General features: G+C 55.7%; 1 protein-coding gene across 4 annotated transcripts in view; it reads left to right on the forward strand.

The window, feature by feature from the left end:
- ALPL (alkaline phosphatase, biomineralization associated) overlaps window positions 1–18,640 on the forward strand; it is a 66,081-nt gene extending 47,441 nt beyond the window's left edge. For all 4 annotated transcript variants that reach the window (XM_053208489.1, XM_027060169.2, XM_015086391.3 and 1 more), the window contains exons 3-12: window positions 3,169–3,288; window positions 3,618–3,733; window positions 4,881–5,055; window positions 5,826–6,001; window positions 9,665–9,808; window positions 11,756–11,825; window positions 14,157–14,291; window positions 16,217–16,408; window positions 16,827–16,946; window positions 17,675–18,640. In XM_053208489.1, the coding sequence (XP_053064464.1) occupies window positions 3,169–3,288; window positions 3,618–3,733; window positions 4,881–5,055; window positions 5,826–6,001; window positions 9,665–9,808; window positions 11,756–11,825; window positions 14,157–14,291; window positions 16,217–16,408; window positions 16,827–16,946; window positions 17,675–17,940 (1,514 nt within the window). In that variant the 3' untranslated portion in view covers window positions 17,941–18,640. The remainder of the gene's footprint in view (window positions 1–3,168; window positions 3,289–3,617; window positions 3,734–4,880; window positions 5,056–5,825; window positions 6,002–9,664; window positions 9,809–11,755; window positions 11,826–14,156; window positions 14,292–16,216; window positions 16,409–16,826; window positions 16,947–17,674) is intronic.
- The last annotated feature ends 8,834 nt before the right edge of the window (window positions 18,641–27,474 follow it).

The following is a 27,474-nucleotide window of genomic DNA, read 5'->3' on the forward strand; positions in this document are numbered from 1 at the left end:
CCTCCCAGAATCTTAGTTTCTCCATCTGCCGGGTGGAGACAGTAATTCCTCCTCCTTACATCTGTTATAAGAATCACACAGTATTGGGGCACCTGGGTGGCTCAGTCAGTTGAGCGGCCGACTTCAGCTCAGGTCGTGATCTCACAGCTCGTGAGTTTGGGCCCCACGTCAGGCTCTGTGCTGACAGCTCAGAGCCTGGAGCCTGCTTCGGATTCTGTGCCTCTCTCTCTCTCTGCCCCAACCCACTTGAATTCTGTCTCTATCTCTCTCAAAAATAAAAAAATTAAAAAAAAAAAAGAATCACACAGTATAGTCAGTGTCAGGCAGGGAGTGGGTTCTCTTAGGAAGAATATTTTCTTCTTTTTTTTAAATGTTTATTTATTTTTGAGAGAGAGAGAGAGAGAGAGAGAGAGAGGGAGCGGGGGAGGGGCAGAGAGGGAGACACAGAATCCAAAGCAGGCTCCAGGCTCTGAGCTGTCAGCACAGAGCCCGACGTGGGGCTCAAACTCACGAACCATGAGATCATGACCTGAGCCAAAGTTGGACGCTTAACCAACTGAGCCACCCAGGCACCCCAAAAATATTTTCAACAGATGAGGAAATTAGGGTTCAGGGAAGGGACTGGCCTTCCTCGGGGAGAGAGTCAGGGCTAGGGATAGAACCTGAGCTGCTGGATCCCCAGGCCATCACCCCCTCTGTGGTCCCATGATGCCTTTCGGTGTGTATCCTTGGGGACCAGCGGTGGCTCTAGGACCAAGTCCCTGCTTTCTCAGCACTCATAGCCCACCTGGGTGAAAGGTGCATGAAACAGATGGATGAAAAGTGAAAAGATGAAAAAGCAACGAAATGAAAACTCTTCAAATATTCAGCAATTCAATCTTTTGTATTTGTTCCTTTTTAGACATTCCATTGGGTGTGTGATGGCATTAGCTTGTCCTCTCGCTCTTTTTTAAGTTAAGTATAGCTTAAAGTAAAGTGCACCAATTTAAAACGCATAGCTTGATGAGTTTTTACGTATTGTATGTCCTTGTAACCACCACCCAGATTAAGACAGAACATTTCCAGTCTTGGGACACTTAAGGGCCTTCCTGTGTGCTCCCCAAGCAACCCTACCCCCAAGCCAAAATGACACAGGCTCACTCCTGCCACCGTAGATGAGTTCTGCCCGTTTTAAACTTCATGTGAATGGAATTATACAGTACACATTGACAAGTACTTTTCATGTGGCATTATATTCTGAGCATTTGTGCATGTCATTTAATGTTCTCCAAAAACAATGGCCTTTTGATACTTGGTTGTCCAAAGCCATGATTGCTCAAGTCAGTCCCCTGACAATGAAGTTAGTTTGACATCCACTAAACCCTTCTCAGGTTCAGGCCCTAGGGTGGCTCTGGTGAAAAAGACTGAACAGTCTCTCAGTCCCCAGGGACCAACCACAGTGGGAAAACTGGCAAACTGGGATCAGAGCTTGAGTCAAGACGAAGGAATAAGTGCAGGGAGGCTGATGCCAGTCCAGCCCCTGGGGGTCTGCCAAGCTGTTGGGGAAGGGGGAGGGAGGGCCTGGTTATAGGAAAATCGAGACGGCAAGAAGTTCATCACCACCCAGATGGCACCCAAATGGCCGAAGAAGCTCCTTGACCAAAGCCTTGCCACTGTGGTATGCGTGGAGGGAGGCAGGAAGGAGATGGGAACCAGCACTGAGCCAGTGGGATCCCTGATCAAAACCACTGGCTCAGGCATTTGTTGAGACGTCATCTCAGTCCTAAAACTGTCTATGCACTCCCGTTTTCCTGGGGGGCAGAAACTCAAATGGAGAGAACTTGCCTAAAGGTATACAGCTAGATAGAAGGGCCGAGGCTCTCCAGACTCCAGCTGGGGACTCCGCCTGTGGGGTCTGAAATTGGTGAGCTCAGCAGATACCTTCGGAAGAGTGGCAGCATTGGAGGCTGCCATGGTGAGGAGGTGGGCTTGGCTCCTGGGCCTCTGCTTGCAAGAGAAATGGATTCCAGGGGGCATCTGGGTGGCTCAGTCAGTTAAGCCTCAGACTCTTGGCTTTGGCTCAGGTCACGATCACATGGTTCCTGAGATTGAGCCCTATGTCGGGCTCTGCACTGACAGCACGGAGCCTACTTGGGATTCTGCCTCCCTCTCTTTCTGCCCCTCCTTCTGCTTGCTCTCTACCTCTCTCTCAAAATAAACAAAAATAAACTTAAAAAGAAAAATAAAGGGTGGGGGGATTCCAGTTATGGCCTGGAATTACTGGTGGTGGGGGCGGGGAATGTTGATCTCCTGTGGGTCAGGAAGTCAATTTCTCGAATCCAGCCCTCCTCGTGACCCTGGGAGGAATAGACAAAGAACCACATCTGACAGGGAAGGAAACGGAGATTCAGGGAGGTGACCTGGCCACACGGGGATACTTGGCGTAGTTGTGGTTTCCACTGAAGTCTGTTGGGCACTACAGTTGCGTTCTTTCTGGACTACATGGGGGGCGGGGACGGGGGCGGGGAGAAGAGCATTCCTGGTTCCCAGTGTTTCTCAAGGTTAGGGACACAGAACAGGCTCTTTGCTAATTTATCCTAACAGGAATAAGATTGTGCGTGGCTACTTTAAATTTGATTCATTAAACAAAAGGCAAGTCCTGCTTTCCAGTACTGCTATCGATGCTGTTGGTAACTCAGGTTTCTGCTGACTTTAATGATTAAGCCAAGCAGAGTTGATCATTGATGGCTGGATACATCTGGGGACTCCTTCAGGTGAAAGTAGTTCTCTCGGACAGATTAAACATTACCCTCCCGATTGTGCTTGCACAGTTAATTCATTTGCTGCCTTAGCAGAATGTCTCTACTGGGTGGAAGGAAACAGCATGGGTTTTGGAGAGTGGATCCAGAGCTGTGTGGCCTTGGGCAAGTTGGCTGGCATCTCTGGGCCTCGGTTTCTTCAGTCTGAGACATGGGGAGAAGGCCCAGCGTCCACAGGCTTGTTTGGAGGGTTGGCCTGGCAACTGTCGACAAGCCACCTGGTAGCCGTCTGAGACTGACGGCTGCTGCTTCCTCCCCCAAGTCCAGGCAGTCCTGCCCTCAGGCACGAGAAGTTGGGGGTCTGTAATGTCTGGGGATGGGAAGCTGCCCCCCATCCCTGCCGGATAACTCTGCCTCTCTGTCTATATAGAGAAAGAGAAAGACCCCAAGTACTGGAGGGACCAAGCTCAACAGACCCTGAAAAATGCCCTAAGGCTTCAGAAGCTCAACACCAACGTGGCTAAGAATGTCATCATGTTCCTGGGAGATGGTGAGGCCTGGGGGCCCGAAGGAGAGGGCTGGGTGGGGGCACCTAGGGAAGGGCCTGGGGAGCCAGGCTGTGTTGAAGAGGCTGGGGCCCTGGGAGGCATGTTTAAAGGGGATGGGGGTCCAGGCTGTGGACCCAAGAGGTCTGCTCTGCCAGGCGGTCCCTGAGGGTCTGGGGAGGGAAGGGAGAAAGGGGCCTCCTGGTCACATTTACAGAGCCTTGCTCCAGTGCCCACTGCCCAGCCAGGCCGGGCAAAACTAGAATTCTATAGGTGCCCGAGATGGAGAGGCGGGGAGCCCGAGAGACTGAGGCGCCCCCTTCCCCTGCCGCAGGGATGGGTGTTTCCACGGTGACGGCCGCCCGCATCCTCAAGGGTCAGCTCCACCACAATCCCGGGGAGGAGACCAGGCTGGAGATGGACAAGTTCCCTTACGTGGCCCTGTCCAAGGTGAGCTCCGGCCCCAAGCCCGCAGCACTGAGGAAGGGCAGGGGAATCCAGCCTGCGGGCTAGGCGGTCAGCCCTCCTGGGGTCTCCGCGGGGGCCCCCCTGTGAAATGGGCATGGCAGCAGCTGCTTCCCGAGACTTTATTTTGAGGGTTTTAGTCATTGATTTAAAAATCAATTGAAGTATGAAGCGCACAGAGGAGAGCGTGCGTGCGCCAGCGTATAAACCGCACGTGTCCGTATGACCAGCGTCCAGGCTGCGACACTGAACGTGACAGCCGCCGAGAGTCCCCCAGCTCTCCTCCAGTCCCTCGTTCCACCCCCCACCCGACGCCCACTGGCTTCCGACACCGCAGACGAGCTGCTCTGCTTTTGTCCTTGCTGTGGACGGGATCGCGCAGTTTATATGCTTCCGCGCCGGATCCGTTGTGTTCGTTGTCTCCCCAGGCGCCTCCGGAAGTGAATTAGATTTCTCCCTACGGCTCTTGCTGCTGGGGTCGTAGGGGTTGGTGCTGGTGGTGCTCTGTGATACTGATCCTCTGGACCCTCTGGGTCAGGCCCAGGGCTCACTGCTGGGGGAATGGCAGGGCCTGGAATGTTCTCCGTGGCTCTCAGGCTGGTGGGAAGGAAGACGGGCAAATAGTTTCAGGGTCTCAGCTAGAAGTCTGAACGGGGGAGGGGGGCTCTTCCCCATTTCCTCCGTTCTAGATCTTGCTTCTCTTCCCTTTTCCTTCCTTTTACCCAGCCTCCCTCACCTCGCTTTTTCAAGAACTCAGCAGCCCTGTCGCCCCCTCCTTACCCCCCTCCCTGCCGCTCAGGGACTTACTTGCTTCCCCCTCCCCGTTGCTGGTTCCCATAGCCCCAGGCCCTGAGGGAGGCCTGAGTGACCAGCCCCCACTCCTCTGCATGTTGGAGGGTTGTATTCACCCCTTCCTGCTGCCCTGGCTGCCAGGGCACAGGGAGTGGGGGCAGGAAGCTGGCAGCCAGGTGATGCTGTGGCTCTGGGGGACCTCTGCAGGTAGCAGGGCTCAGCCAAGGCCATAGGAGGCCTCTGTCTCCATCATGCCCCAGCCCCCACGGTGTGAGTGGGGGTGATGTGAAGGCCACCAGCAAGGCCCGGCCGACTCCTGCCCCTCCTTTCCCACCTGCAGACATACAACACAAACGCTCAGGTCCCGGACAGTGCAGGCACCGCCACGGCCTACTTATGTGGGGTCAAGGCCAACGAGGGCACCGTGGGGGTGAGCGCAGCCACCCAGCGAACCCAGTGCAACACAACTCAGGGGAACGAAGTCACCTCCATCCTGCGCTGGGCCAAGGACTCTGGTGAGTGGGGGTAGTGGCAGGGAATGGGGCCCAGCTATATTTGGGTCTCAGTCTGCCCCACTGTATAATGGGGAGAGGGCAGAGAAAGATGCTCTCCAGGGATCTTCCAGCTTTGATGTCTGGGCATCTGTGAGATATTCATGGGACCCCTTCCATGACAGGGTGGGCTAGTGGCTTAGGGGGTTACTCAGCTGTGGTTCTGGTCCCGGCTCATTTCCCTGAGTCTATTTATTTGACTATAAAACGAGCATGAAAACCTTGCCCCCTCATACATCTGGTGTGAGGAAAAGGTAAGGGACGTAGCCCGGTGGGAGTTCAGTGTCTACTTCTCCCTTCTTCTCCCTGGAAGCAGGGGAGGCCCTGGCCCGTGTCCCAGGAACTCTGGGGTCAGAGTATGAGGCTGACTGGGAAAGTGACAGAGCCACACCACCTGAGGGCCCCTAGGAGAGCCCCTGTGTTCTTGCAGGGGACCCAGGCAGGGTCCGTGGGGTGTGTGATGGAGGGGAGGATTCTGGCTCAGGTGCTCACAGCTTGAGAGCTCTCAAGAAGGGGAGGGCCACAGAGGCAGAGTGTCTGAGCTGTGCTGCCCAGATATTCAGAAGCCACCACTCCCTCTACCAACCCCTTCCTTCAGTACTGGTGGGGAGACTGAGGCCCAGGCAGTCTGTTGAACTGACGGGAAGCCAGTCTTTAGTCAGGAGAGGGAGGGAGAAGGCAGCTGGGACACCCCCATTCCCAGACAAAGCCAACTGTCCTCTCCCACACCCCAGGCAAATCTGTGGGCATTGTGACCACCACGAGAGTGAACCACGCCACCCCCAGTGCCGCCTACGCCCACTCTGCTGACCGCGACTGGTACTCAGACAACGAGATGCCCCCGGAGGCCCTGAGTCAGGGCTGCAAGGACATCGCCTACCAGCTCATGCACAACGTCAGGGACATCGAGGCGAGTGTGGGGGTGCAGCTCAATCGGGCACGGGCGGGCTTGTGAGGCCGGGCCTCCGGTGGGCCTCGGGCCTTGAGCCTCAGGCCTCTGCTGGCTCAGGAAAAGCAGCTGGGCCTGGCTCCCCACACACCTGGGAGGCTCCCAGCCCATTAGGGGATTTGCGGTTGGGGCAGGGAAGCGCTGGAAGCTTTCTCCGCGGTGGGGCCGAGGGATAAACCCTGATGTGGCTATACCACCACACCCCAAGAATCAGGCGCCCAGGGATTATTCTGTAAATTGGAATCTGGCGCTGCACCACCAGCCCCCCACCCCCACACGGGGAAGTAGGGGTGACACAGTGGCCATCTGAGGGGAGTACCTGCCCTGCACACTCACACGTGCACTGACAGGCACGTGTCCCACGCACTCAACTAGCAAACCCAGAGAAAGGGTGGTATGGGCCATGGTTAGCACAAGCTCTCGTTTTTAAACTCCCTGGCTTCAAATCCTTGCTAGCTGTGTGACCCTGGTTCAGTTACTTAACCTCTATACCCATTCCTTTTATGGCCCGTTTGTAAAATGTACCTAACTTGTAAGCCCATTGAGAGATCCAAATAAAATAATCCCTCAGAGTTGAGTAAGTCCTGACACCTAGTGAGGGCTCAGAAAGTGGTAGCCTTATGCATGAGCCACATACCCCTGCCCTGCAACATAGCTTCGGCAGACTGAGCAGGCTTAGGCGTGCAGGTGCACACCTACAGCCCAGATACTGCCCACGTGGTGCTCAGAGGGGTCCCTACTCTGTTCTTACATGAGAATGTCCAGCTGTTCTTTTTTTAGGCTCTTGTTACCCCACTGCTGGGGTCTGGTGAGGGGGCGAGGGGACTTTAGCTCCCTGAACCTAAAATGGGGTTTCGGCGAGGCTCAAAGAAAGCCCCCGGGTCCCACCTACACCTCACCTGCTTCTACCACCACCAGACACCAGCCAGTTTGCACTGGCTCCCAGACCTGCCTCTGTCCCCCATGCAATGCTTCCCCCCAGCCTCCAAGGCTACCCACCCATGACTTCCTTTTCCCAGGCGGTGGGTTGAGCACCCCATTTCAGGACCAACAGTCCCGTTGATCCCTCCTCGTGAGCCTGTATCTGTATCTGAGCCTCTGTCCTGGTTTTGCCTCCACCTGACGCGCATCCTGGGGCAAGCTGCTTCTCCTTCCTGAGCCTCAGTTTCCCCACCTGTACAACAGGAATAGAGAGCCCCACCTGCCCCCTCCCGGAGCCGCTGGAGGCCGAGATGAGGTCATGGATGTGAGAACATTTGTTGTACAAGTGCAGGGTGTAATTACGGGGCTGCTCCTGGGGAGATGTGCCAGGAACAGCCGGAGAGGGGGACAGGAGCTTAGGGAAGAGTTCTCCGTGGGGTGAGGGTGGACGGGGGGTCCTCAGGCCGCCGGGGAGTCAGCTGGGGCATGAGTGAAGAGGTGGGCCAGGGTGAAGACTGCCCTCCTTCCTCTCTCCTCTCGCCCTTTTCCCTCCCGTCCGCTCCTGCATCTCAACCTTCCCAAAGCCCCCCAGCCCCCCGGCTGCACATGAAACACAACTCCTGGTGTCCGCCCTGAAAATAAATATCTTTTGCTAAAAAAAAAAAAAGGAAAGAAAGAAAGAAAGACACAAACCCAAACCCCAAAGCCAAACAGCAAGTCTGTTATTTGGGAGTTTAATGAGCGTGTGAAGTCCCTGCTGGGGCTGGAAATGATGAGGCTCCAGGCAAGAAGATTGGGGGCTTCATTTTCCACTCTGAAAATGCCAAGGGGTCAGGTTCTGTGGGAACAGGGGTGGGGAGCCGGGGCCGGTGACCCGGGGTCCCCTCTCCTTCCCCTCGCAGCCTGCCCTGCCCCCAGAGCTCCTGGCTGGGGCTGGCAGTGAGGAACTCGCCTCTCTGGAAATACTCTGATATCCACTACTTCTGGTAACGAGAACACTGCCCACTGGGGCTGCACCCGGGTGCTGGGACTATATCGCATCACTGCATTTCCTTCCTTAGCAATCCCGTGGGTGGTTGTTACTTCCATTTTACAGATAAGGAAACCGAGGCTCAGAGAGGTGAAGTGACCAGCCCTTGGTCAGTAAGCAATAGAGTCAGAGTCAAACCGAAGTTGGACTTCCAAGCCCATGCCCTTTCCAGCTCCCCGTGACCCAGGGTGGCCGCGGGTGCCATCCCCACCTCCACCGTCGGCCCGGACCCCTGGGTTCTGAGGAGGGAATGAAGCGGAAGGGCGAGAACAGTACTAGGAAATGCCAGGCCTGGGACAGTGGAGCTGAGGCCAGCCATGGCCGGGTTCTGCTCTCCCAAGGTGTCGAGGGGCGGCGGCCTGGCCTGGCGCCCGCGGTGACAGGAGGACACCGGTGTGGCGGTCACCGCAGGCGGCGGCTGTTGTGTTCTTGGCCCCATTTTAAAAATAGTCAGGACTTCAAACATGGACTCCCAAGGAAAACAAACAGTCCCGCGTCCGTCCGCCCGCGCACGCCAGCCATGGTGAGTAAAATTAGCCTGGCGGGGACTACACAGACGTGAGCACTGGCCACTGTTTGCCCAGGCTTCCAGCTGGGCTGTCCCGAGACCTCCCTGGCAGAGGCCTCTCGCCTGTGGCATTCTGTCTCCCACAGGGGAGAGGAGGCTCTTGGAGGCCCTGTCCTCGGCCCTGCAGATGCACCAGGGTCCCAGTGCTGGGGTCAGGGAAGCCTCATGATCAAATCCTGGCCGTGTCCCTTACTGTGTGGCCTTAGGGGGGAGAAAGATCACATTTCTGTTCCCCTTTCTTTAGTTGGAAAATGGGGACACAGGTTCCCCTGCAGCCTTGGTATGAAGTGGATTAAGATAATGTATCTGAAGGGGCACCTGAGTGGCTCAGTTGGTTAAGCGTCCGACTTTGGCTCGGATCATGATCTCACGGTTCATGGGTTTGAGCCCGCGTCGGGCTCTGTGCTGACAGCTCGGAACCTGGAGCCTTGCTTCCGATTCTGTGTCTCCCTCTTTCTCTGCCCCTCCCCCGCTCACTCTGTGTCTCTCTCTCTCTCAAAAATAAACATTTTAAAAAGTTTAAAAAAAAAAATGTACCTGGAGTGTTTAGTACCTGACATGCAGTTAGTCCTCTGTAGACATGTTTTCTTATGCAAGTGGGAGCTGAGTCAGGCTTCTGGAAAACCAAGTAGGAGAAGTTACCAGTACCTCTAGTATTTCACCCAGAAGCCCCAAACCATGGTCTCAATAGACTCATGATTTTATCTCCCCGCTCGGAAAAGCAGAGGCTCAGGGCAGGCAGTGTGGACTGGAACCAAGACTCTCCAAGCTGGAGGGGCACCTGGGAGACTCCGTCGGTTAAGCGTCCGACTTCGGCTCGGGTCATGATCTCACAGTTTGTGGGTTCGAGCCCCGCATCGGGCTCTGTGCTGACATCTTGGAGCCTGGAGCCTGCTTCGGATTCTGTGCCTCCTTTTTCTCTCTGCCCCTCCCCCACTTGTGCTCTGTCTCTATCAAAAATAAATAAATGTAAAAAAATAAAAAATAAAAAAATAAAAAAAGACTCTCTAAGCTGGAGAAGCATTCACACTATTCCCGGTGTCTTTAGGAGCCCAGCTCTTGAGGCTTGGAACCCTGGGGTACTGATGTTTCCTGTCCCCTTTAGGTGATCATGGGGGGTGGCCGGAAGTACATGTTCCCCAAGAATAGAACTGATGTGGAGTATGAGATGGACGAGAAGGCCAGGGGCACGAGGCTGGACGGCCTGAACCTCGTTGACGTCTGGAAAAGCTTCAAACCGAGACACAAGGTAACCCATTGAGGGGCCAGGTGGCTGCAGGAATGGGGCTCTGGGGAACCTCTCTCTGAATCTCAGTTTGTTTCTTCCTCTGTAAGTGGGGGGTCATAATTCTTACCTTGAGGGGCTCCGATGATCTAACAGATACATGAATGGCACATAATACATGCTCAATTAATCCCTCCCTTCAGAGGAGGGCACCCAGGAGAACTAGGCAGTGAAGAGAGGGGGCCAGAGAGTCACCTGCATGGACATTGAGGCCACTTGAGCCCCTACTGTGTGTGGGACCCCTCACCGGGCATGAATTCCAAGGGATGAATCAGATGGTCAAAGGAATGTGGATCTCTGTGTGCTTGGATGGCTGGAAGCCCAGGACCTACGGGAACCCAGAGGGGACGGACCACAGGGAGGGGCTGAGAAGCCTTGAGGAGGAGGAGGAGTAGAGGAGGAGGTGGCAGGAAGGGGAGGGTGCGAGCCACGGTGGGAGGTGGAAGCCGTCCATCTTGAGTTGGCTTTGGCCCTGGTGAGGGCACGTGCTGGGGACGGGAGGCTGGAGCATTGGAAGGGCCTGAGCGCTGGCTCCCTGGAGTGGTTCTGGCAGCCGCTGGGCCTGGGGCAGCTGGGGTCTGGAAATGACTGTGGTCAGGGCTGAAGACAGTGGGGAGCAGCCTGGGAGCCACTTTGATGTCACTCTGGGGTTGGGTTTCTGAGGGTTCCAGGACTGGCCCCCAGGGAGGCCTTGTGGGATGGGGCTGGGCCAAGAGTGAGGTGGAGGCAGGGGCCTGGGGATGGCCCCCACAGGGTAGATGAGGGCGGGACTGAGCCGCTTTGAACCTTTTCTGTTCCTCTGAGTCAGCTCTGGCCGGGCCGAGCCCCTTCCCTGGCCCAAGCCAGAGAGACACTGCCCCTCCCAGCCTCAGTTTCTTTGTGCGGGACATGGGGCTAGGATTTAGTCCTTCTGGCCTGGGCAGGTGCTTAACCCTGGAGCTCAATCTAGACTCCAAGAGGGAGAGACAGGACCCACACCAGTCAACGGACAGGGTGTCCCTGTGGGTTCCCAGGTAGGCCATACATACCTCGAAAATCATGCCTGAACAGTGGATGCTGAAGTCAGACTCCCAGTGGCTCTGTCATCTGTGACTCAGTATCCTTGTCTGCAAAATGGGAATAAGTATCTCCCTCGTAGGGCTGACGTGAGACTTGAATGAGGTCACACAGGAGAACCAGCTCAGCAAAGCGGGGGTGGGGAACCCCACTTCCTCAGCCTTCCCGCCCTCCTTCCCTAACAGTCACTGAGGCTCCAAAACCACAGGTCCCAATGCCATTGCCCAGAGAAGGCAAGGGGCTGTCCTGAGGATGCACAGCTGAGTCTTGGCGGTACTGTAGCCCCTGGCTCTGGTGCTGAGTGGTGACATCTCCAGTTAAGTCAGCCAGCCTCTTCCTGCGGCCTCTGTCCTGGGGAAGCAGCACTTCCTTTATCAGCCTCTTAGATGAGGTTGCTGGGGGAGACCTAGGGTTTTACTTCCTCCTTAGCTCTCCATAGCTTCTAGAACACACACAGCCCACACCCCTCAGTGGGTGCTCAAGGCCCCTGGTGACCTGCACCTTCCTCTTCTTGGCTCCATGATCCCTCCCTGCTATTTGAAACTCTCCTCCCTGACCCCAGGCTGATCGATGGCTTCTTGTCCTCCAGGGCCCCATTAGGACATCACCTGCACCAGGAGGCCCTCCCTGATCCTGCCTCTGGGCCCACAGTGCCCCCTGGTCTCTCGGAATTCTCTTGCCTTGCATTAGAATTGCCTATATGTCATTTCTTGAAGGCAGAGATGGGAGGTCCTCAGGGAGGGGTTAGTAAATGACTGAAGGAAACAAACATGTGCCCCGGTCCCTGAGACCCACTGGGCTCTGTCCTCCCAACCCCCCAGCTCCCACGTGGCTGACGCTGGCCTTTCCTCCTAGCACTCCCACTATGTCTGGAACCGCACCGAACTCCTGACCCTTGACCCCTACAGCGTGGACTACCTCTTGGGTAAGTGGAGGGTGTGGAGTAGGGGACACCCAGCTGGGTGCCCTGGGGCTGGGGCTGTGAGTCCAGCACCTGAGGGGCCAAGGTCCCAGCCCTCCCTCTACTTAGGGACCTTTGCTCTCAGGTCGAGGACCTGGGAGAGGTGAGGAAGGGGGTCTGGTTCATAGAACTGGGCCTGAAATCTGCTGGCTGTGCCAAGTGAACGGTTCCGTTGAGCACAAAGGGAAAGTAACGCTCAGGTAGGGGAAGGGACCTGTGGCATCCCACTCATCTCATTAACATCAGGGCCCAGGTAAATCCAAACCCCGGCTGGGGCAGGAGGCCTGGAGCCAGCCCTGCTGTGTGGCCAGGGCAGAAGCCAGCCGGGTTGTCTCTGCTGGTCTTGACTGGGGGATGTCCCCCGGGGAGTGGGGAGCCAGGGCCCTGGTGAGGTGGAATGAGGCCCTGAGCACCACCACGCCGACACCTGGGTCCCCTTTCCCACCTGGCTGCTGTGCCCAGTGAGTGGTGGCAAAATTTCCTACAAACCTTTTCCAAAGAGCACACCTCTAGGTCCTGGGTGTATCATTGGAGGTTATGGGCTCAAAGCTGGGCACCTGGGAGGATCCCCTAGACAGACCACACACACACACAGCCCTCTGCTTGCCTGGGTCACACAGCACACACCCTATAGCACACACAGGTGTGTAGAGTTATACATGTTCCCATGCAGCACAACAGGCCCACTCATGGATCTTAGAGCCAGAGTGCTGGGTTCAAATCCCACTCTACCACATATGAGCTCTGCAACCTTGAGCGGGTGGTTTCTCCTTTCAGCGTTTCAGTTTTCTCTTCTGTAGAGTAGGAATAATGTAAAATGAAGCTAATGATGGGGCCTACCTCAGGGCTGCCATGAGTACACATGAGCCAATGCACTGTGTAAATTACTTGTTGGGGCGACTGGGTGGCTTGGTTGGTTGAGCGACCGACCGACTTTGGCTCAGATCATGATCTCGCCATTCTGGAGTTCGAGCCCCGCCTCGGACTCCGTGCTGACAGCTCAGAGCCTGGAGCCTGTTTTGGATTCTGTGTCTCCCTCTCTCTCTGCCCCTCCTCCACTCATGCTCTGTCTGTCTGTCTGTCTGTCTCTCTCAAAAATAAACATTTAAAAAATAAATAAATAAATTACTTGTTACCGTGTAGTAAACGATCTCCAAACTTAACAGTTTAAAATACGAGTTAACATTATTACTTCACATGGTTTCTTGGGGTCAGGAATTTGGGAGCAGCTCCCATGGGTTGCAGTCTCCACTGGGTCTCCCATGAGGTTGCAGTCATCCGAAGGCTTGACTGGGGCTGGGGCTTCCGTATTGGCTCACTCCTAAGGTTCGCAAGTTGGCGCAGGCTGTTGTCAGGAAGCTTCAGTTCCTCGCCACATGGAGCTCTCCATAGAGTTGCTGAAGTGTCCTTATAACATGGCAGCTGGCCTCCCTCAGAAGAGTATGCACGGCTAAGGCTGTAATATTTTATGCCCTGGCCTGGAAGTCACATACCATCATGTCTGCAGTATTCTGTTGGACACACAGGATAGTCTTGGTGTGGGAGGGGACACACAAGGGCGTGAATTCCAGAAGACGGGGACTATTGGGTGCCATCTTGGAGGCTGGCACCTATGTGCTTCCAAAGCACTTAGGACGGCCTGTGGCACACGGTGAGCATTCTGTCCATTAGAGCTCTTGCTTGACTGTGCCCCCACTCACAGAAGGGGTAAGGTGTTCTAAAAGAACATCCAGGACTAGAAATACCACCCCGGTACATGTGGAATCTTGTGACATGGTCAAAGAATGGACCAGTCTTATTTCACAAGTGAGGAAACCAAGACGTGAGCCAAACTTTCTACCATTTTACCACACAGGACACTATACCCTTCACACCTGACCTGTAAATGACGTGTAGGTGCACACGCAATCTGCCCCCATTGAATCCATGCCCTCAGCCTGGGGGCTGTGGTGCCATGCCTGGAGGCCTTCAGGCTTGGGGCTGGGCTTAAGTCCCAGATCTCCCACTTAGCAGCCAAAGATACCAAGCTACTAAGCACTGGTGCCTCAGTCTCCTTCTCTGTAAAATGGACTTTGGTGAGCCCTTCCCCATAGTGTGGCTGCAAAGGTAAAAGGAGGCATGTTCTCAAAGCACTGGGCACATTTGGGCCCACAGGAGTTTCTCCCTGCCCCCCTGCTTGCTCTCACCCCAAGCTGTATGCGCCCAACCTGTGTTCCCTGAGATAGCCCGGGCTCCTTCGGGGCCCTCCTTGCAGAGTCATGAGAACTCACCATCCATATCGTCCTGTGCCCTCAGGTCTCTTTGAGCCGGGGGACATGCAGTATGAGCTGAATAGGAACAGCACGACTGACCCGTCACTCTCTGAGATGGTGGAGATTGCCATCAAGATCCTGAGCAAGAACCCCAAAGGCTTCTTCTTGCTGGTGGAAGGTATGGCCCCAGGTTTGGCCTCGGGGCCACTTCCCGGGGAGCTTCCTGGAGTTGGGGGATGGGGTAGACAGCTGTCTACTTTTGGGGAGAAGGAGATTCCTTTTGGGGAAGATGGGGTACGCAGGTGTTGAAGCCCCCAGCCCAGCAAGCCGTTCTCCTTTGGGCCTGAGGATGGCCCGTCAGGCTGACTAGTCCAAGAAGACTTCCCAGGAGCCTTCCCCCGAGGCCCCTGAGCTTCACTCCTTCCAAAAGACAAATTAGTAGGCCCTGATGGACCCCCCTGCATCTGAGCGGCTGCCTGGCTGGGCTCAAGGAACAGGCCCGGGGTCCTCGTCCACACACGCCCATCAGTCTGCGGGAGCCCTCAGCTGGATGGTGCGTATCTGCTGTTCCTAGGCACGTGTGGGGCCAGCGTCAGATTCGTGAGTCCTGTGCCTGAAAGGAGACCCAGGGCAGGCCCTGGGATGTCTCGGGTCCCCCAGATTGGGACAGCCAGAACTTTGGGGATTGGCAGTGCTGCGTACCAACGTTCACAGGGTTTCCCAGCGCTGATGGGAAGCACTGGAGTCGGGCTTGTGTTTTTTGCTGCTGTGGCCTCTACCTGTACATTTCTGTAAAATGAGGCCAAAAATAGTCTTCGAAGTGTTATTAGCATCCATTGCGTTCAGAGACATAAAGTACTTGGAACAGGGCCCAGCAGAGAATAAATCTTCCGTGTTTCTATTATTACCATTATTATGATTACACAATAGCTAAGTCAATAACAATAGGAAGTGTGAGGAAGTGATAAAGTTTCCGGAATCTTCCAAAGTTCTAATAGCCATTGTCTTCTGTGGTTCCTGATGTTGCCTCACTGAACTCTAGAGGTACACACACACACACACACACACACACACTTGCACATATACTCTCACCACACATATACACACACTCAGGCCCCTCTGCCTTCCAGAGGCCAGTGGCAGCCAAGCCGGCTTGGCCGCTTTCTCGCCAAACCCCAGGGTTCCCACTTAAGCATGGCAGGTCTCAGCCTGGCCTGAACAGGCCTCTGACGCCAAGGACCCAGCCAGGAACCAATGGTGGTGAGCACAGGCTCCCCTGGGAGCATTTCTCTTTGTGACTGCTCCCAGAGCCACAACAAAGGGAGGACCCACCCTGCCAGCCTGCCAGGCCAGAGTGGTGAGGCTCAGGCCAGTGGGAAGGGAGGGCGGCCAGGCCGCCCCGGCTCAGGACCCTCAGAGTTGGGAGTGTCCACTCAGGCATCCTTCTCCTGTTAGAGACAAGGAGGGGTCCCCTCAGGTCATGTAGCCCTGAGCCATGACCTTTAAAGCCAGGCTCAAAGCCAAGCATCTTGCGCTCATATAGGAGAGGCGGCACAGGATCCAGGCTTCAGAGGCCTTTATGTAGGCTTGCTACGGGCACTGAGAATGAGAGTCATGCCTGAATTCAAATCCCGCTACTCCCACCTTGGTCGCGTCACTTCTGCCCCCAGGCCTCATTTGCTCCATCTGTAAATGGGGCCGGTTGTGCCCATTTCTGCCCAGGATTGTTGTTACGGGGAAATAAGACACCGGCTTGTTGTGCCTGGCACTCAAGTAGGACCTCAGGCTTGCTGGTTCCCTTCTCTGTCTGAGGTCTCAGACTCCTTCAAGCCGCTGAAGATGCTGCCCTGAGAGCCCCATGGGGTCACAGACAGAGCACAAAGTTTTCAGTCAGGTGGATCTGGCTTTGCTCTCTCTGTGCATGAGCCCTTGGTCTACAGCCTACCTTCTCTGAGCCGCCGTAAAGGTTGAACGCCGCATAAAGTGCCTGGCGTGGTACACGGGGCCCATCAGAGAAAGGTTAATCCAGCAGTAGTGTGGTGGGGCCTGGGGGCACCGATCTTCCGTCCCCTTCACCCGAGCCCTCTGCCTCGGTGTCTCAAGGAGGCAGGATTGACCACGGGCATCATGAAGGCAAGGCCAAGCAGGCGCTGCATGAGGCAGTAGAAATGGACCAGGCGATTGGACGGGCAGGCGCCATGACGTCCGTGGAAGACACACTGACCATCGTCACTGCAGACCACTCCCATGTCTTCACTTTCGGCGGGTATACCCCCCGTGGCAACTCTATCTTTGGTAGGTGGGCCGCTGTTGGGGTGGACACGGGGCACTCCCAGGGCTGCCCATCTGGGAGCAGGCGCAGGGTGGGAGAGCCAGCAAGCTCGGGGCCTGGCCCGTGTGGGATCCATGAGAATTGGGTAGGACAGAGAAGTTACGGATGGGTGGGGGGTGTAGGGTCAAGCGCATGCGTGGGTGGATAGAAGAATGAGAGGATGGATGGATGGACTGGTGAGGGCTGGGTGGATGGACAGACGGACAGGTGGAATACCAGATGAGGGGGATGTGGGCACAGTGAAAACCGAGGGGTGGTTAGTTGGAAGTAAGCCAGGTTTAGAAGGTGGCTCCATGGAGTAGTTCAAAGGGAACTTGAGGGTTGCCAGGCTGGGGCTTGGGGACTCCAACATGACTCCGGGGCCAATGCCTTTCTGTGCAGGTCTGGCCCCCATGGTGAGTGACACAGATAAGAAGCCCTTCACCTCCATCCTGTATGGCAATGGGCCTGGCTACAAGGTAGTAGGTGGTGAGCGAGAGAACGTCTCCATGGTGGACTACGGTGAGATTGTCAAAGTCCAGAGCTGGGAGGGGACACGGTGCCCCTTGGGGATGGGCTTGGGAACCCTGCAGGCTCCCTGTAGGAGACCCCAAGGTCAGGGATCTCCTAAGAGCCAGGACTTGAGTCAGAGCAATCCCAGTTCAAACCCCCTTGTACGATCGAGCAGCTCTGTGACCTTGGGCATGCAACATGGTCTTCCCCAGCTTCCCTTTCCTCCTTAAAAGAATTCTAGCTCCCAAGGTTGTCTGAAGGACTAACTGGGTCTGAGGAGCTTCGTGTAGTGCCCGGCACATGCAGGTGCCTGCTGTGTTACACTGCCATCTTTATGGGCTATATAATGTTCCAAAATCTGAGCCTTCTCAGTGTATTCATCTGGTTCCCTCCTGTTGAATATTCATTTGCTCATGATGGCCCCAGTAGCCCATGGGGGTCTAACTGTGCAGCCAATGGTAGGAGGCTCTCCCGGGTTGACTGTTCCCTTCTAATTGAAACAGCCCAGCTGAGGTTGATTTTTCTCTTCTGGGGGTTGAGGGTACAGGCTTCTGTGTCAGAACGGACTCAGGCCCAAATCCCGTGGCCTTACACAAAATGACTTCCCGGCACTGAGCCTCGGTTTCCTCCTCTATGAAACGAGGGCATGTGAACCAGCCTGAAAGAGCGGGGGGGAAGTGGCTGCAGACTGCCAGTCCCCTGGCAGGCTCTCAGCAAGTGTTTCTTCTGGCCCACAGCTCACAACAACTACCAGGCGCAGTCTGCTGTGCCCCTGCGCCATGAGACCCACGGTGGGGAGGACGTGGCGGTCTTCGCCAAGGGTCCCATGGCGCACCTGCTACATGGCGTCCACGAGCAGAACTACATTCCCCACGTGATGGCTTACGCGGCCTGCATCGGTGCCAACCTTGACCACTGTGCCTCGGCCAGCTCGGCAGGTGGCCCTTCACCAGGTCCCCTGTTCCTCCTGCTGGCCCTGCCCTCCTTGGGCATCCTGTTCTGAGGGCCCGCGGCCCAGGCACCCACTAGCCTATGACAGATGGCCAGCCTCCCTCTCTCAGCACTGCCCACCACCTGGGAGCCCACACCTCAAGGGCTGGGGAGGCGGGGGGCCTTCACAGCCTCAACAGCTGCCAGAAAGAGGACCCAGGAAACCAAAGTCTGCTGCCCGCCTCGCTCCCCTCTGGAATCCTCCACTGGCACCAGACCCATTCCTGGCCTCCGGCCTCTGCTCCCTCCCTGCTGCCCCTTTGGCCAACAGAGTAGGTTTCTCTTGGGCAGGCAGAGAACACAGACTGCTGAAATTCTCAAAGCATCTTATTTTTCTAGCAAACATATTTCTCCAGGCCTGGAGGCCCCGAAGCTTCCATGGAACATTCCGGATCTGACCTTCCCACTCCCCTCCCCTCTTGGAACCACCAGGCCCCATCATGCTCATGTCCCTACCCGCAGGGGAGACCGAGTCCTTCCCTGCAGGATGGGGGTTTGCTCACTCATTCCGAGGCCGCCAGGGGCTCCCAGGAAGTAAACTGGGCCTGGCCATCCAACCCCAGGGTGGCCGGACACTTCCCAGCTCTTAACACGCACGCCCACTCCTCTCTGAAGCGACACCCCTGTTTGGAACGGCAAATTTTTTTTTTTTTCTCTTTTTGGTGTTGGTTAAAAGGGAACACAAGACATTTAAATAAAACTTTCCAAACATTTCTGAGGACAGAACTGAGTCTTTGTGGTCAGTGAGGAAGAGAATGAAACAAGCTTGTTTCTCTGGGAAGAATTGGACTCCGGGCCCAGGAGGGCAGATGGAGTCCGGCGGGGAGGAAGGGGCGTCCTGCTGACCCGGGGGCTTCTTCACTCGTTACCTGCGTGACTTTGGACAAACTGCTTTGTATCTCTGTGTCTCCGTCTTCTTAGCTATAGAATGGGACGCAGTCCGGTCTGGGTTGCTATGAGAGAAAAGTATGCCTCTGGGCCCTGAAACTCACAGCAGGAAGGCCTTCAAGGGCCCTGTGACACTCTTGCCACACGCTCCGACAGACAGAGCTCCGTGTCCTGGTCCAGTGGAGCCGTTCGTTCGTTCGTTCGTTCATTCATTCATCCAGTAAATCCAGTTGGCCCTTGAACAAGACAGGTTTAAATTGCATGGGTCCACTTACATGCAGATTTTTGGGGGATAAAGACAGGAAATGTATTTTCCTTAAGATTTTATTTTCTTTTTTTTAAAGATGATACTTTTTTTTATGTATTTATTTTGACAGAGAGAGAGAGAGAGGGGAAGGGGCAGAGAGAGAGGGAGACAGAGAATCCCAAATAGGCTCCACGCTGTCAGCGCAGAGCCTGACGTAGGACTCGATCTCACGAACTGTGAGATCATGACCTGAGCCGAAATTAAGAGTGGGATGCTCGACCGATTGAACCACCCAGGTGCCCCTCCTTATGTTTTTTTTTTTTAAATAACATTTCTTTTTCTCTAGCTTACTTTATTGTAAGAATATAGTATACGGTGCATATAATATCAAATATGTCAATTGTTAACATATTTATTTTAACATAATACACACAACATAAATATGTTAACAGTGAATTGACCGTTTTATGTTATCAGTAAGGCTTCCAGTCTTTAGGAGGCTATTTGCTAATTGGGGAGGGGGTCACAAATTATACACGGATGTTTTACTGCACAGGGGGTTGGTGCCCCTAACGCTCATGTTCAAGGGTTAATTGTGTTGGGTAGGTGACAGGCACCAGACCAGGTCTTAGGAATTTTGTGGCAAACAACACAGACATGCTCCTTGCCTTCACAGAGCTTCAGCCTAGCTTGGCGATGGTGATCTTTCCATTCCTGATTATCTGGCCTGAGAACTGGGCTCAGGATTGCACCTGATATTGGGTATACAGGGTTCTCCAAGTCTGCTCCTTGCCTCATTGGAATGATAGTCCCTATAAAGGTAATAATCATAATCGTTAACATTGAACACTTACCAGCTGACAAGCTCTGCTTGGTGATCTATATGGATTCAGTTCATTTGATCCTCACTAGGAAGTAGGCCCCTGTCATCCACATTTATAGATTAAGGAAGCCGAGGGTGCAAGGCATGGTGTGATTGCTCAAGGTCCCCAGGTTGTGGGGCTGGGATTTGAATCCACGTACATCCGATTCCAAAACCCCTATACTTAATGACATCCTTTGTTTATAATACGTTTCCGACTTCCTGACAACATTCTAACGCAGCCAATACTAGTGACTCAACACACACTAGTCAAATGTGAACTCAGAAAGATGAGAAACCACGTCAGAAGTGTGCCCTTCTTCAGGGAGAAAATGCAATCAGGCCGATTTCTCTCTGAACTTTCTGGCAGTCCTGGCAGAAAGGGGAGTCCAGCCACGCCGATGCTGGGAGAGAAAATTAAAACTAAGGGGTGCTTGGGGGCCCCTGGGCAGCTCAGTCGGTTAAGCATCAGACTCTTGATTTCAGCTGAGGTCATGAACTCACAGTTTGTGGGTTCAAGCCCCACATCAGGCTCTGCACTGACAATGTGGAGCCTGTTTCAGATTCTCTCTCCTCTCTCTTTGTCCCTACTCCGCTTGCACTCTCTCTCTCTCAAAATAAATAAACTTAAAAAAAAAAAAAACAAACTATGGGGCACTTGGGTGGCTCAGTCAGTTAAGCATCTACTCTTGATTTCAGCTCAGGTCATGATCTCTCAGTTCGTGGGTTCAAGCCCCATGTCGGGCTCTGTGCAGAATGTGGAGCCTGCTTGGGATTCTCTGTCTCCCTCTCTCTCTGTCCTTTCCCTTCCCTTTCTCCCTCTCTCTCTCAAATACATACACATTAAAAAAAATTAAAACTACATGCGTACATTCTTGCCAGGGCAAAAACACAACTCCTACCACCTTCACAATTTATATGTTATCTCTACTATTATGTCCTAAACAGTTGTTTAAATCCACACGGGAGCTGTTGAGCTTTAAACGTTCCCCAGTACCACCTGAAGTCAGCTTACATGTCTCCAGGATGTGCAAGCCATACTTTGTGTCTTGGGTTGGGCTTTCCAAAGGCAGACCCTGAGAAAAGAATTTGTGCACCTGCGGTTTGTAAAAGGAACCCAGAAGGCACCAGGCGGAGAGTGGGGAGGTGGGACAGGAGAAGGAGGGAAGCTGATAAAAGGTAAGTTATGTAGCAGCTCGCCATCAGGGGCAACCAGGACTCAACCCCCGCCCCTGCCCCCCGCCCCGGGGCCACCAGGAGGCCCAGCAGAAGACACCCCTCCATCCATCCTCCTGCCGGCAGGTGAGGGAGCTGTGGCGTTTACTCACCAACTCTCATCCTTCATTGGCCAAGGGCTGCTCCCGGAAAGATGACAGCTCGGCACTTCCAACCTGCCCGTGAAGGGCTGAGAGAAAGCCCCCGGGCACGTGCTGGGACGTTAAATGCTCAGAGGACACAAACAGGGCACCAATAGTATCTGTTTAACTTTGCGATACGCGGAGGAGGCTAAAAAGCACGGACTGTGGGTCAGAGAGACGGGGGTGCCTGCCTCTGCTCCATTGCACTGTCGTTTCTATGAACGGGGCAAGTTCTTTCACTTTGCTGCTGTTCATTCCTACACTGGAATGGCAGTCAGTACCCACAGCACAAGGGTTTCCAGAACAAAGAAAGGATGGCAAATCCACATGCATTCATCCAGATAACCCTGCCTTCTGTGAAAGATAAATCCGGAACTTAACCCAGGAAGAGTTTATTTCTATCTTAAACATCTGGTGCCTCTGGTCGGGCGCCTGGGACCCAGGCTCTTTCCACCTCGTTGTTCTGCCTCCTCCAAGTCCGGGATGCACCATCTCACTGGGACTACCGAGGTTCTGCGTGAGCAGCACATCGATGGGGGGGGACCCTCTTTTTAGCCACTTCTTCCTGGAAGTGCCACACATCACCTCCACTCATGGTCCATTGGTAAGAAGTGGTCACATGACCACCCAGATGCAAAAAAGGCTGAGTAGTGACATCTTCAGCTTTGGAGCAGGTTTCCAACCTCAGCATTACTGACTCTCGGAGCTTATGCTCACTCGCTCCCCAGACATCACTACATCCTCAGGGTGTTTGAAAACATTGGGAGATTTCACATCACGTGATATTTGGACTTCTGGCTTTTCCGAGAAATTGGAAGGTCTGGCTGGCACGGCTGCACGTTTCTGCAGGGCAGTGGCTGATCTGAGCCGAGAGATGGCGGCCTATCCAGCGTGTGGCTCTCCTGTTTGCCACCGTCCCCAGCACTCAAGGAACTCACACTAAGCCCCTTTCGGCCAGGTGGAGACAGAGCTCGGGACCCATGCCTGTGAACGGGCCGTGGTTCTGTCCTTGGAAAGCTCACATCTCACAAGATGGCCAGAAGCAATCCCAGTGCACAGGCGAAGCAAGGAGCTGTGGGGGCAGCTAACCAGCAAGGGGCACGGTGGGGCGGGCACTGAGGCAGAGAGGGCAGCAAGCAGGCTGGGGCCTGACGGGCCAAGGAGCACTGAGGCAGAACGTGGGGGTACAGAGAGGATTCCAGAGGAGACCTTGTGGGGACAGATGGGCGGGAAGGTCTCGAATGCCATTCCAAGAAGCTGGAGGTGAACGAAGACCCTGGGGAGCCATGGAAGTTTCTGGAGCCTGGGAGTGAGCCTCATTTTTGAAAGATCATCATGGCTGCCCAAAGAAACTGTGACGGTGGACCAGGCAGGAGAAGCTGGGCCCATGGAGACGGGAAGGGGGAACAAACCCCAAATATGTGCCTGAAAGTCCCAGCTCCTACCTGTCCAGAAGGCAGCTGGAGCAGCCGGTGAGTGAATAGTTTGTCAGCAAACTGCGCTGATATTGAGGGACGGAGGGAGCAGCACATCAACTGCAGTGAGGTTGACACCTTGCGGGCACATGTGTCACGTACACGCCCCCCACCATCCTGTGAGGTGGGCAATATCATCCCCATTTCACAGATGAGAAGGGTGAGGCGTGGCAGAACACAGTGACCTGCTCAGGGCCCATGGCTTGTAAGTGACAGCTGCAAGTTGAACCTAGGTGTGCCTGACTCCCAGCCCGTGTCCCCTCCCTGGCCTCTGGGTGCTAATCCCTTCAAGGAAAACAAGCCAGGCCCCATCAGCCGCAGAAGCCCTTCGATGGGGGAGTAAGAGCCCCAAGCCAGCAGAGTTTATAATTAGCCTTGGTGGCTAACCCAAGACCTCCCACCAAGATCTAGCACCAGCCGATCGGGGGGTGGGGAGGGTGGGCTGGGGAGATTAAGTTCTTAGAAGAGGATTTGGGCTCCCGAGTTTCTGGGTGGCTCCCTGGGGCCTCCTTGTGCTGCCGCCGTGATCATGACTCCAGGCCATGGAGTCCTGCTCCTCAGCCATCTGCGCCGGCCTCAGGATGGGGAGGACACACATGTCCCACCAGCCAAGCGGGGGGCAGGCGCATTGGGGTCTGCCACCAGCCAGGGCCACGTGTCCCTCCTACCCGCGGGAACAGAGGCCTACGATCGTTGAGGTAGCGGGAACCCAAGCCAAGGCACGCGGGCGAACATTCTATGGTGTCCCCAGAGCGCCAGGCACTGTTCCTGGTGCCTCACAGGGCACTTAGCCTATTTAGCCTCCCCACCACTCTCAGAGAGGGCAGGACTGTTTCTGTCTCCATTTTACAGAGGAAGAAACGGAAGCAGAGAGAAACTGGTCACTTTATGCAAAGTCACACACTACCAAGGGATGAAGGACGGGAAGCTGAGCGCCGTGGAGCCCGAGCGCGGGATTCAATCATGCCCAGACCTCCTCTGGGCATGGTGAGCAGCCAGGAGAGGTCGGGAGTGTCACTGCAAAGGTGGCAGGGGCGGGACATCACGGGCGGAGATCCTGGGCCCTTGTCCTGGTGGGGAATGCCCGTGGGCTGCCAGCAGAGCCTCTGTCCCCACCTGCCCCCGCCAGGGTGGCTGGCTCCAGGGCGTCAGAGGGCAGCCTGGGCTTGCACACCCTGGCTGAGGGCCCTGTGATTAGGCTCCTGCTCACTCAGCCCACCTGGTTGGGAAAGGATGGCAGCTGAGAGGCTGAGCCCTGAGGACCATTGGCCGGGGCAGAGTGCAGGAGGGTCCTGAGGCAGGATCTGGAGGAGCGTGAGATGTGACCATTCGCCCCTCTCCCTCCCACAGCCCCCGCGGCCGAGGCCTGAGGGGCTGCTGCCCGCTCCCCGGGCATGAGCGGATGCCGTCCTGGCATCTTCCCTCATGGCAAGTTTTGGTGCTTCGTGTGCCCTTTGTCTGCCTTCGCTCCTGAGGGATCTCCTGGGGCGCAGGCCTCTCTCCACCGTCCCCCAGACCACGCTCAGGGCTGGAGGCCAGGGAGGAAGGCAGCCCAGAAAGGGTCAGACACCAACTTGAAGTCACACACTAAAATGGCTTAGACACAGAAGGTGACGTGGTCCAGTTTGTGCTTTGGAAAGATCACTCTGGCCACCGTGCAGAGGAAGGACCGGGAACACCAGGAGTAGACGCTGGAGGCAGTCTGGAGGCCTTGCTGTCGCTGGGGGTGGAGCTGGCTTGGGCCAGCTAAGTGCGGTGGTGGCGGGAAGCAGCTGGAGCCCAGACAAGTTTGGGAGTTAAAGCCAGCAGGGCTTGCTGAGGGACTGAATGTGGGGAGCAGAGGAAGTAGAGGAACCGGGGATGCCCCCTGAGCTTTTGGCCTGGGCACCTGGGAGGAGTGCATTTATGGACATGGGGGAAGAGATTTGGAGGGAAAATAGAGAAGTGGTTTGGGTCACGTTGGCTTAGAGATACCCGTTGGACTCGGGGGTGGACATGCTCGTGGGTAGTTGGGAAGGATGAGTCTGGATTCAGTGGAGGAGCTCAGCTAGAGACACAAGGAAGAGGGTCGTGACGGTATTTAAAGCTGCAGGGCACAGAGAGAACGTGATGGGCCCAGGATCACAGCCAGCCAGTGGCCAGGATTTGAACCGGGGTCCGTCAGACTCCAAAACCCACAGGAGCCTTTTTCACTCCAGCAGGTGTTCACTTCTGGGATTCCTCCAAGGTGGGAGAGGGAGGAAGGGAGGTGGTGCCGGAAGCTTCTGAAAATAAATCCAGGAACAACTGAGATCCTTCCAGTCTGGGCTACCCACCCCCCAACTCCTGCCTCCCCAGCCAGAGGAGCTCTTGTCAAACGTGGAGTCCTGTCCCCTTCCCATTGTACAGATGGAGAAACTGAGGCCCAGAGGCGGGCAGAGCTGGGATCTAGGTCTTCTGCCTGCCACCCTGTCTTCTCCACCAGCCTCTAAGGTCGGCTCCTGTCTGAACCAGCTCAATGGTTGAGTGGAAGCCATCCAAAGGAGACAATCCCGAAGGGGATGGATGTTTCTCTTGGGGCCCTCAGATGGAACTGGGGCCTGGGGCCTTCCCTCCTGGGCTCCCCTCAAGGCAGTGTTTGCCCCATGCCTGCCTCTACCCCTTGTCCAGCCATCCCCAGCCTTCAGGAGCCCTCCGAGTCCCTGGCAGGGCAGCCTTGAGCCTGACTCCAAGCCTGGCTCCTGTCCCGCAGCCCAGATCGAGGTCCCTCCTGGCCCCTGCCCAGACCACCCAGCGCCAGGGCCTGGCAGACCCCAGTGGGGCTGGTGGGCAGTGCTCCCAGGTTGGCCAGCCGCGGTCTGGCTCCACCCGAGGGGCTGTGGCCTGGGAACCGCTAGCTGTCTCCTCAGGGAAGCGGCTGGGATCTCCAGAACAAACAGGGAAACCACAGGCCCCTGCCCCACCCGAGGAGAGGGGGGCTGCCTCTGGCCACGTCCACCGACACCCTGTTCTCCAGTCATGGCCAGTAGGGAAGAAGCAGAACGGCTGTGGTCACCTGTGGACGGAGAAGGCTGCGACCGGGGCTCTGGCCACGCTGGCTGCCCCTGCAGAGCCCCCCGCGAGGGAGGCTGGACTGAGCCGGGGCAGGGCGCATCTCAGCTTCAGGCTGAGAACAAAGCCCTGGAATCCAACAGATCTGGGTTCAAATCCGGACTCTGCCACATCCTAGCTGAGCAGCCTTGGGTAAGTGACTACACTTCTCTGTGCCTCAATGTCCTCTCTGAAAAGTGGTTTCGGTGGCCCCTGCCGCCTACAATTGTAGTGAGGTGACCCAGAGTCCTCTGGAGGGAAAGTGCCCGGCTCAGGGCATGACACACAGTAGGTCCTCGCGAGACATCAGTCCCTGACCCGTCACCGGCTCAGTGACAGCCAGAGTAATCTCAGGGGACTCCTGGGCCTGGCGGGGCAGGCTGGGACAACCTCCCTGATTCAGAGCAGCTGGGGGAGGGGAGCATCTGACTCCACTAAAAGCCGCAATTAGAGCCCAATTTAAAGAAACGCTGTGTTAGTTCTTCCCAGGGCAGATGTGATTATAGGCTCGGAGCTAAACCGTTACTAACAGGATGCCACACAGGTCCCTTCCCGGGCATGGAGGATGTCCAGCCCCACACCCTCGCCGTACAACTGGGGAAACCGAGGCCCAGGGCAGGAAGGGACAAGCTCCAGCTCACACGCAGGTTAGAGGGGGCCAGGCCCAAGCCCTGCCTTCCGACGGCCGCTCCAGGCTCTGTCCCCATCTCTTTGCTTTTCTCTGAAGGATTCATTGCTGCATCTAGAAGCCAGAGACACCTTGGAAGAGATGACATTTCTTGAAAAGGAGGGATGGGGGCTGAGGTGGCGGAACCCCCTGAGAGGAGGTGGGGCCTCAGGGTGACACTGGCCATGAAGCCAGGGCTTCGGGGCCAGTGACAGCTCCCTGCCCAGCCCAGAGGGACCTCGAAATGATACTGATGATAATTACAGTGATCATGAGGGCCCCCTTCCTGCGGCACCTACCGTGGGCAGGCATCAACTCCTGTCTTTAGTTACCCCGGGAGGGAGCTGCTGGCGTCGACCCCACCGCAGGGAGGGCAAAACCAAGGTCCTCAGTCTCTTGCCCAGGATCCACTGGGAGCCGGTGGCAAGTGCAGGCAGTGGAACAGGTGTTCGAGCCCAGCCAAATTGCTAAGGTCCTTTAGCGCCAGACCCGAAGTGAGTTCCTCTCAGCAAATGGTGACAGTGGGTGAGTCAGCGAATGAATGAATGAATGAGTGAGTGAATGAAAAGGCTACTTAAGGGACTCTGTTCCTGGGGAGGTGTGGGAGGGCATAGTCATCCCCTCCAGGGAGACCCCTGAGATTGATAGTCCACAGGAAAATGCCCGTTTCAGCTCTCCAGAAACACGAACTCACAACCCTCTGGGTCCCAGGAATCTCCCTGGCTGTCCCAGTGCCCTGCAGACGAGCCCTGCCAACACCCCTGCGGCCTGCCCCTCCACCTTAGTCCCAAGCAGCCCCCCAAGGCCAGAAGCCAAAAGTCACCCTGCCCTCATTCCCACCCCCCTCCACACTCTTGCCCAGGCTGAACTCCGAGTTGCAACTGGGGTCTGGGGCAGGGGTGTGATAGGGAAAAACTGGCCTCCTCTCTCCGTCTGCCCCTTCACTCTCTTCCTGCAGCGCACTTTGGGAGTCCCCAGGGT

This window comes from Acinonyx jubatus, chromosome C1 (genome assembly GCF_027475565.1).
Source record: "Acinonyx jubatus isolate Ajub_Pintada_27869175 chromosome C1, VMU_Ajub_asm_v1.0, whole genome shotgun sequence".
Classification (NCBI taxonomy): domain Eukaryota; kingdom Metazoa; phylum Chordata; class Mammalia; order Carnivora; family Felidae; genus Acinonyx; species Acinonyx jubatus.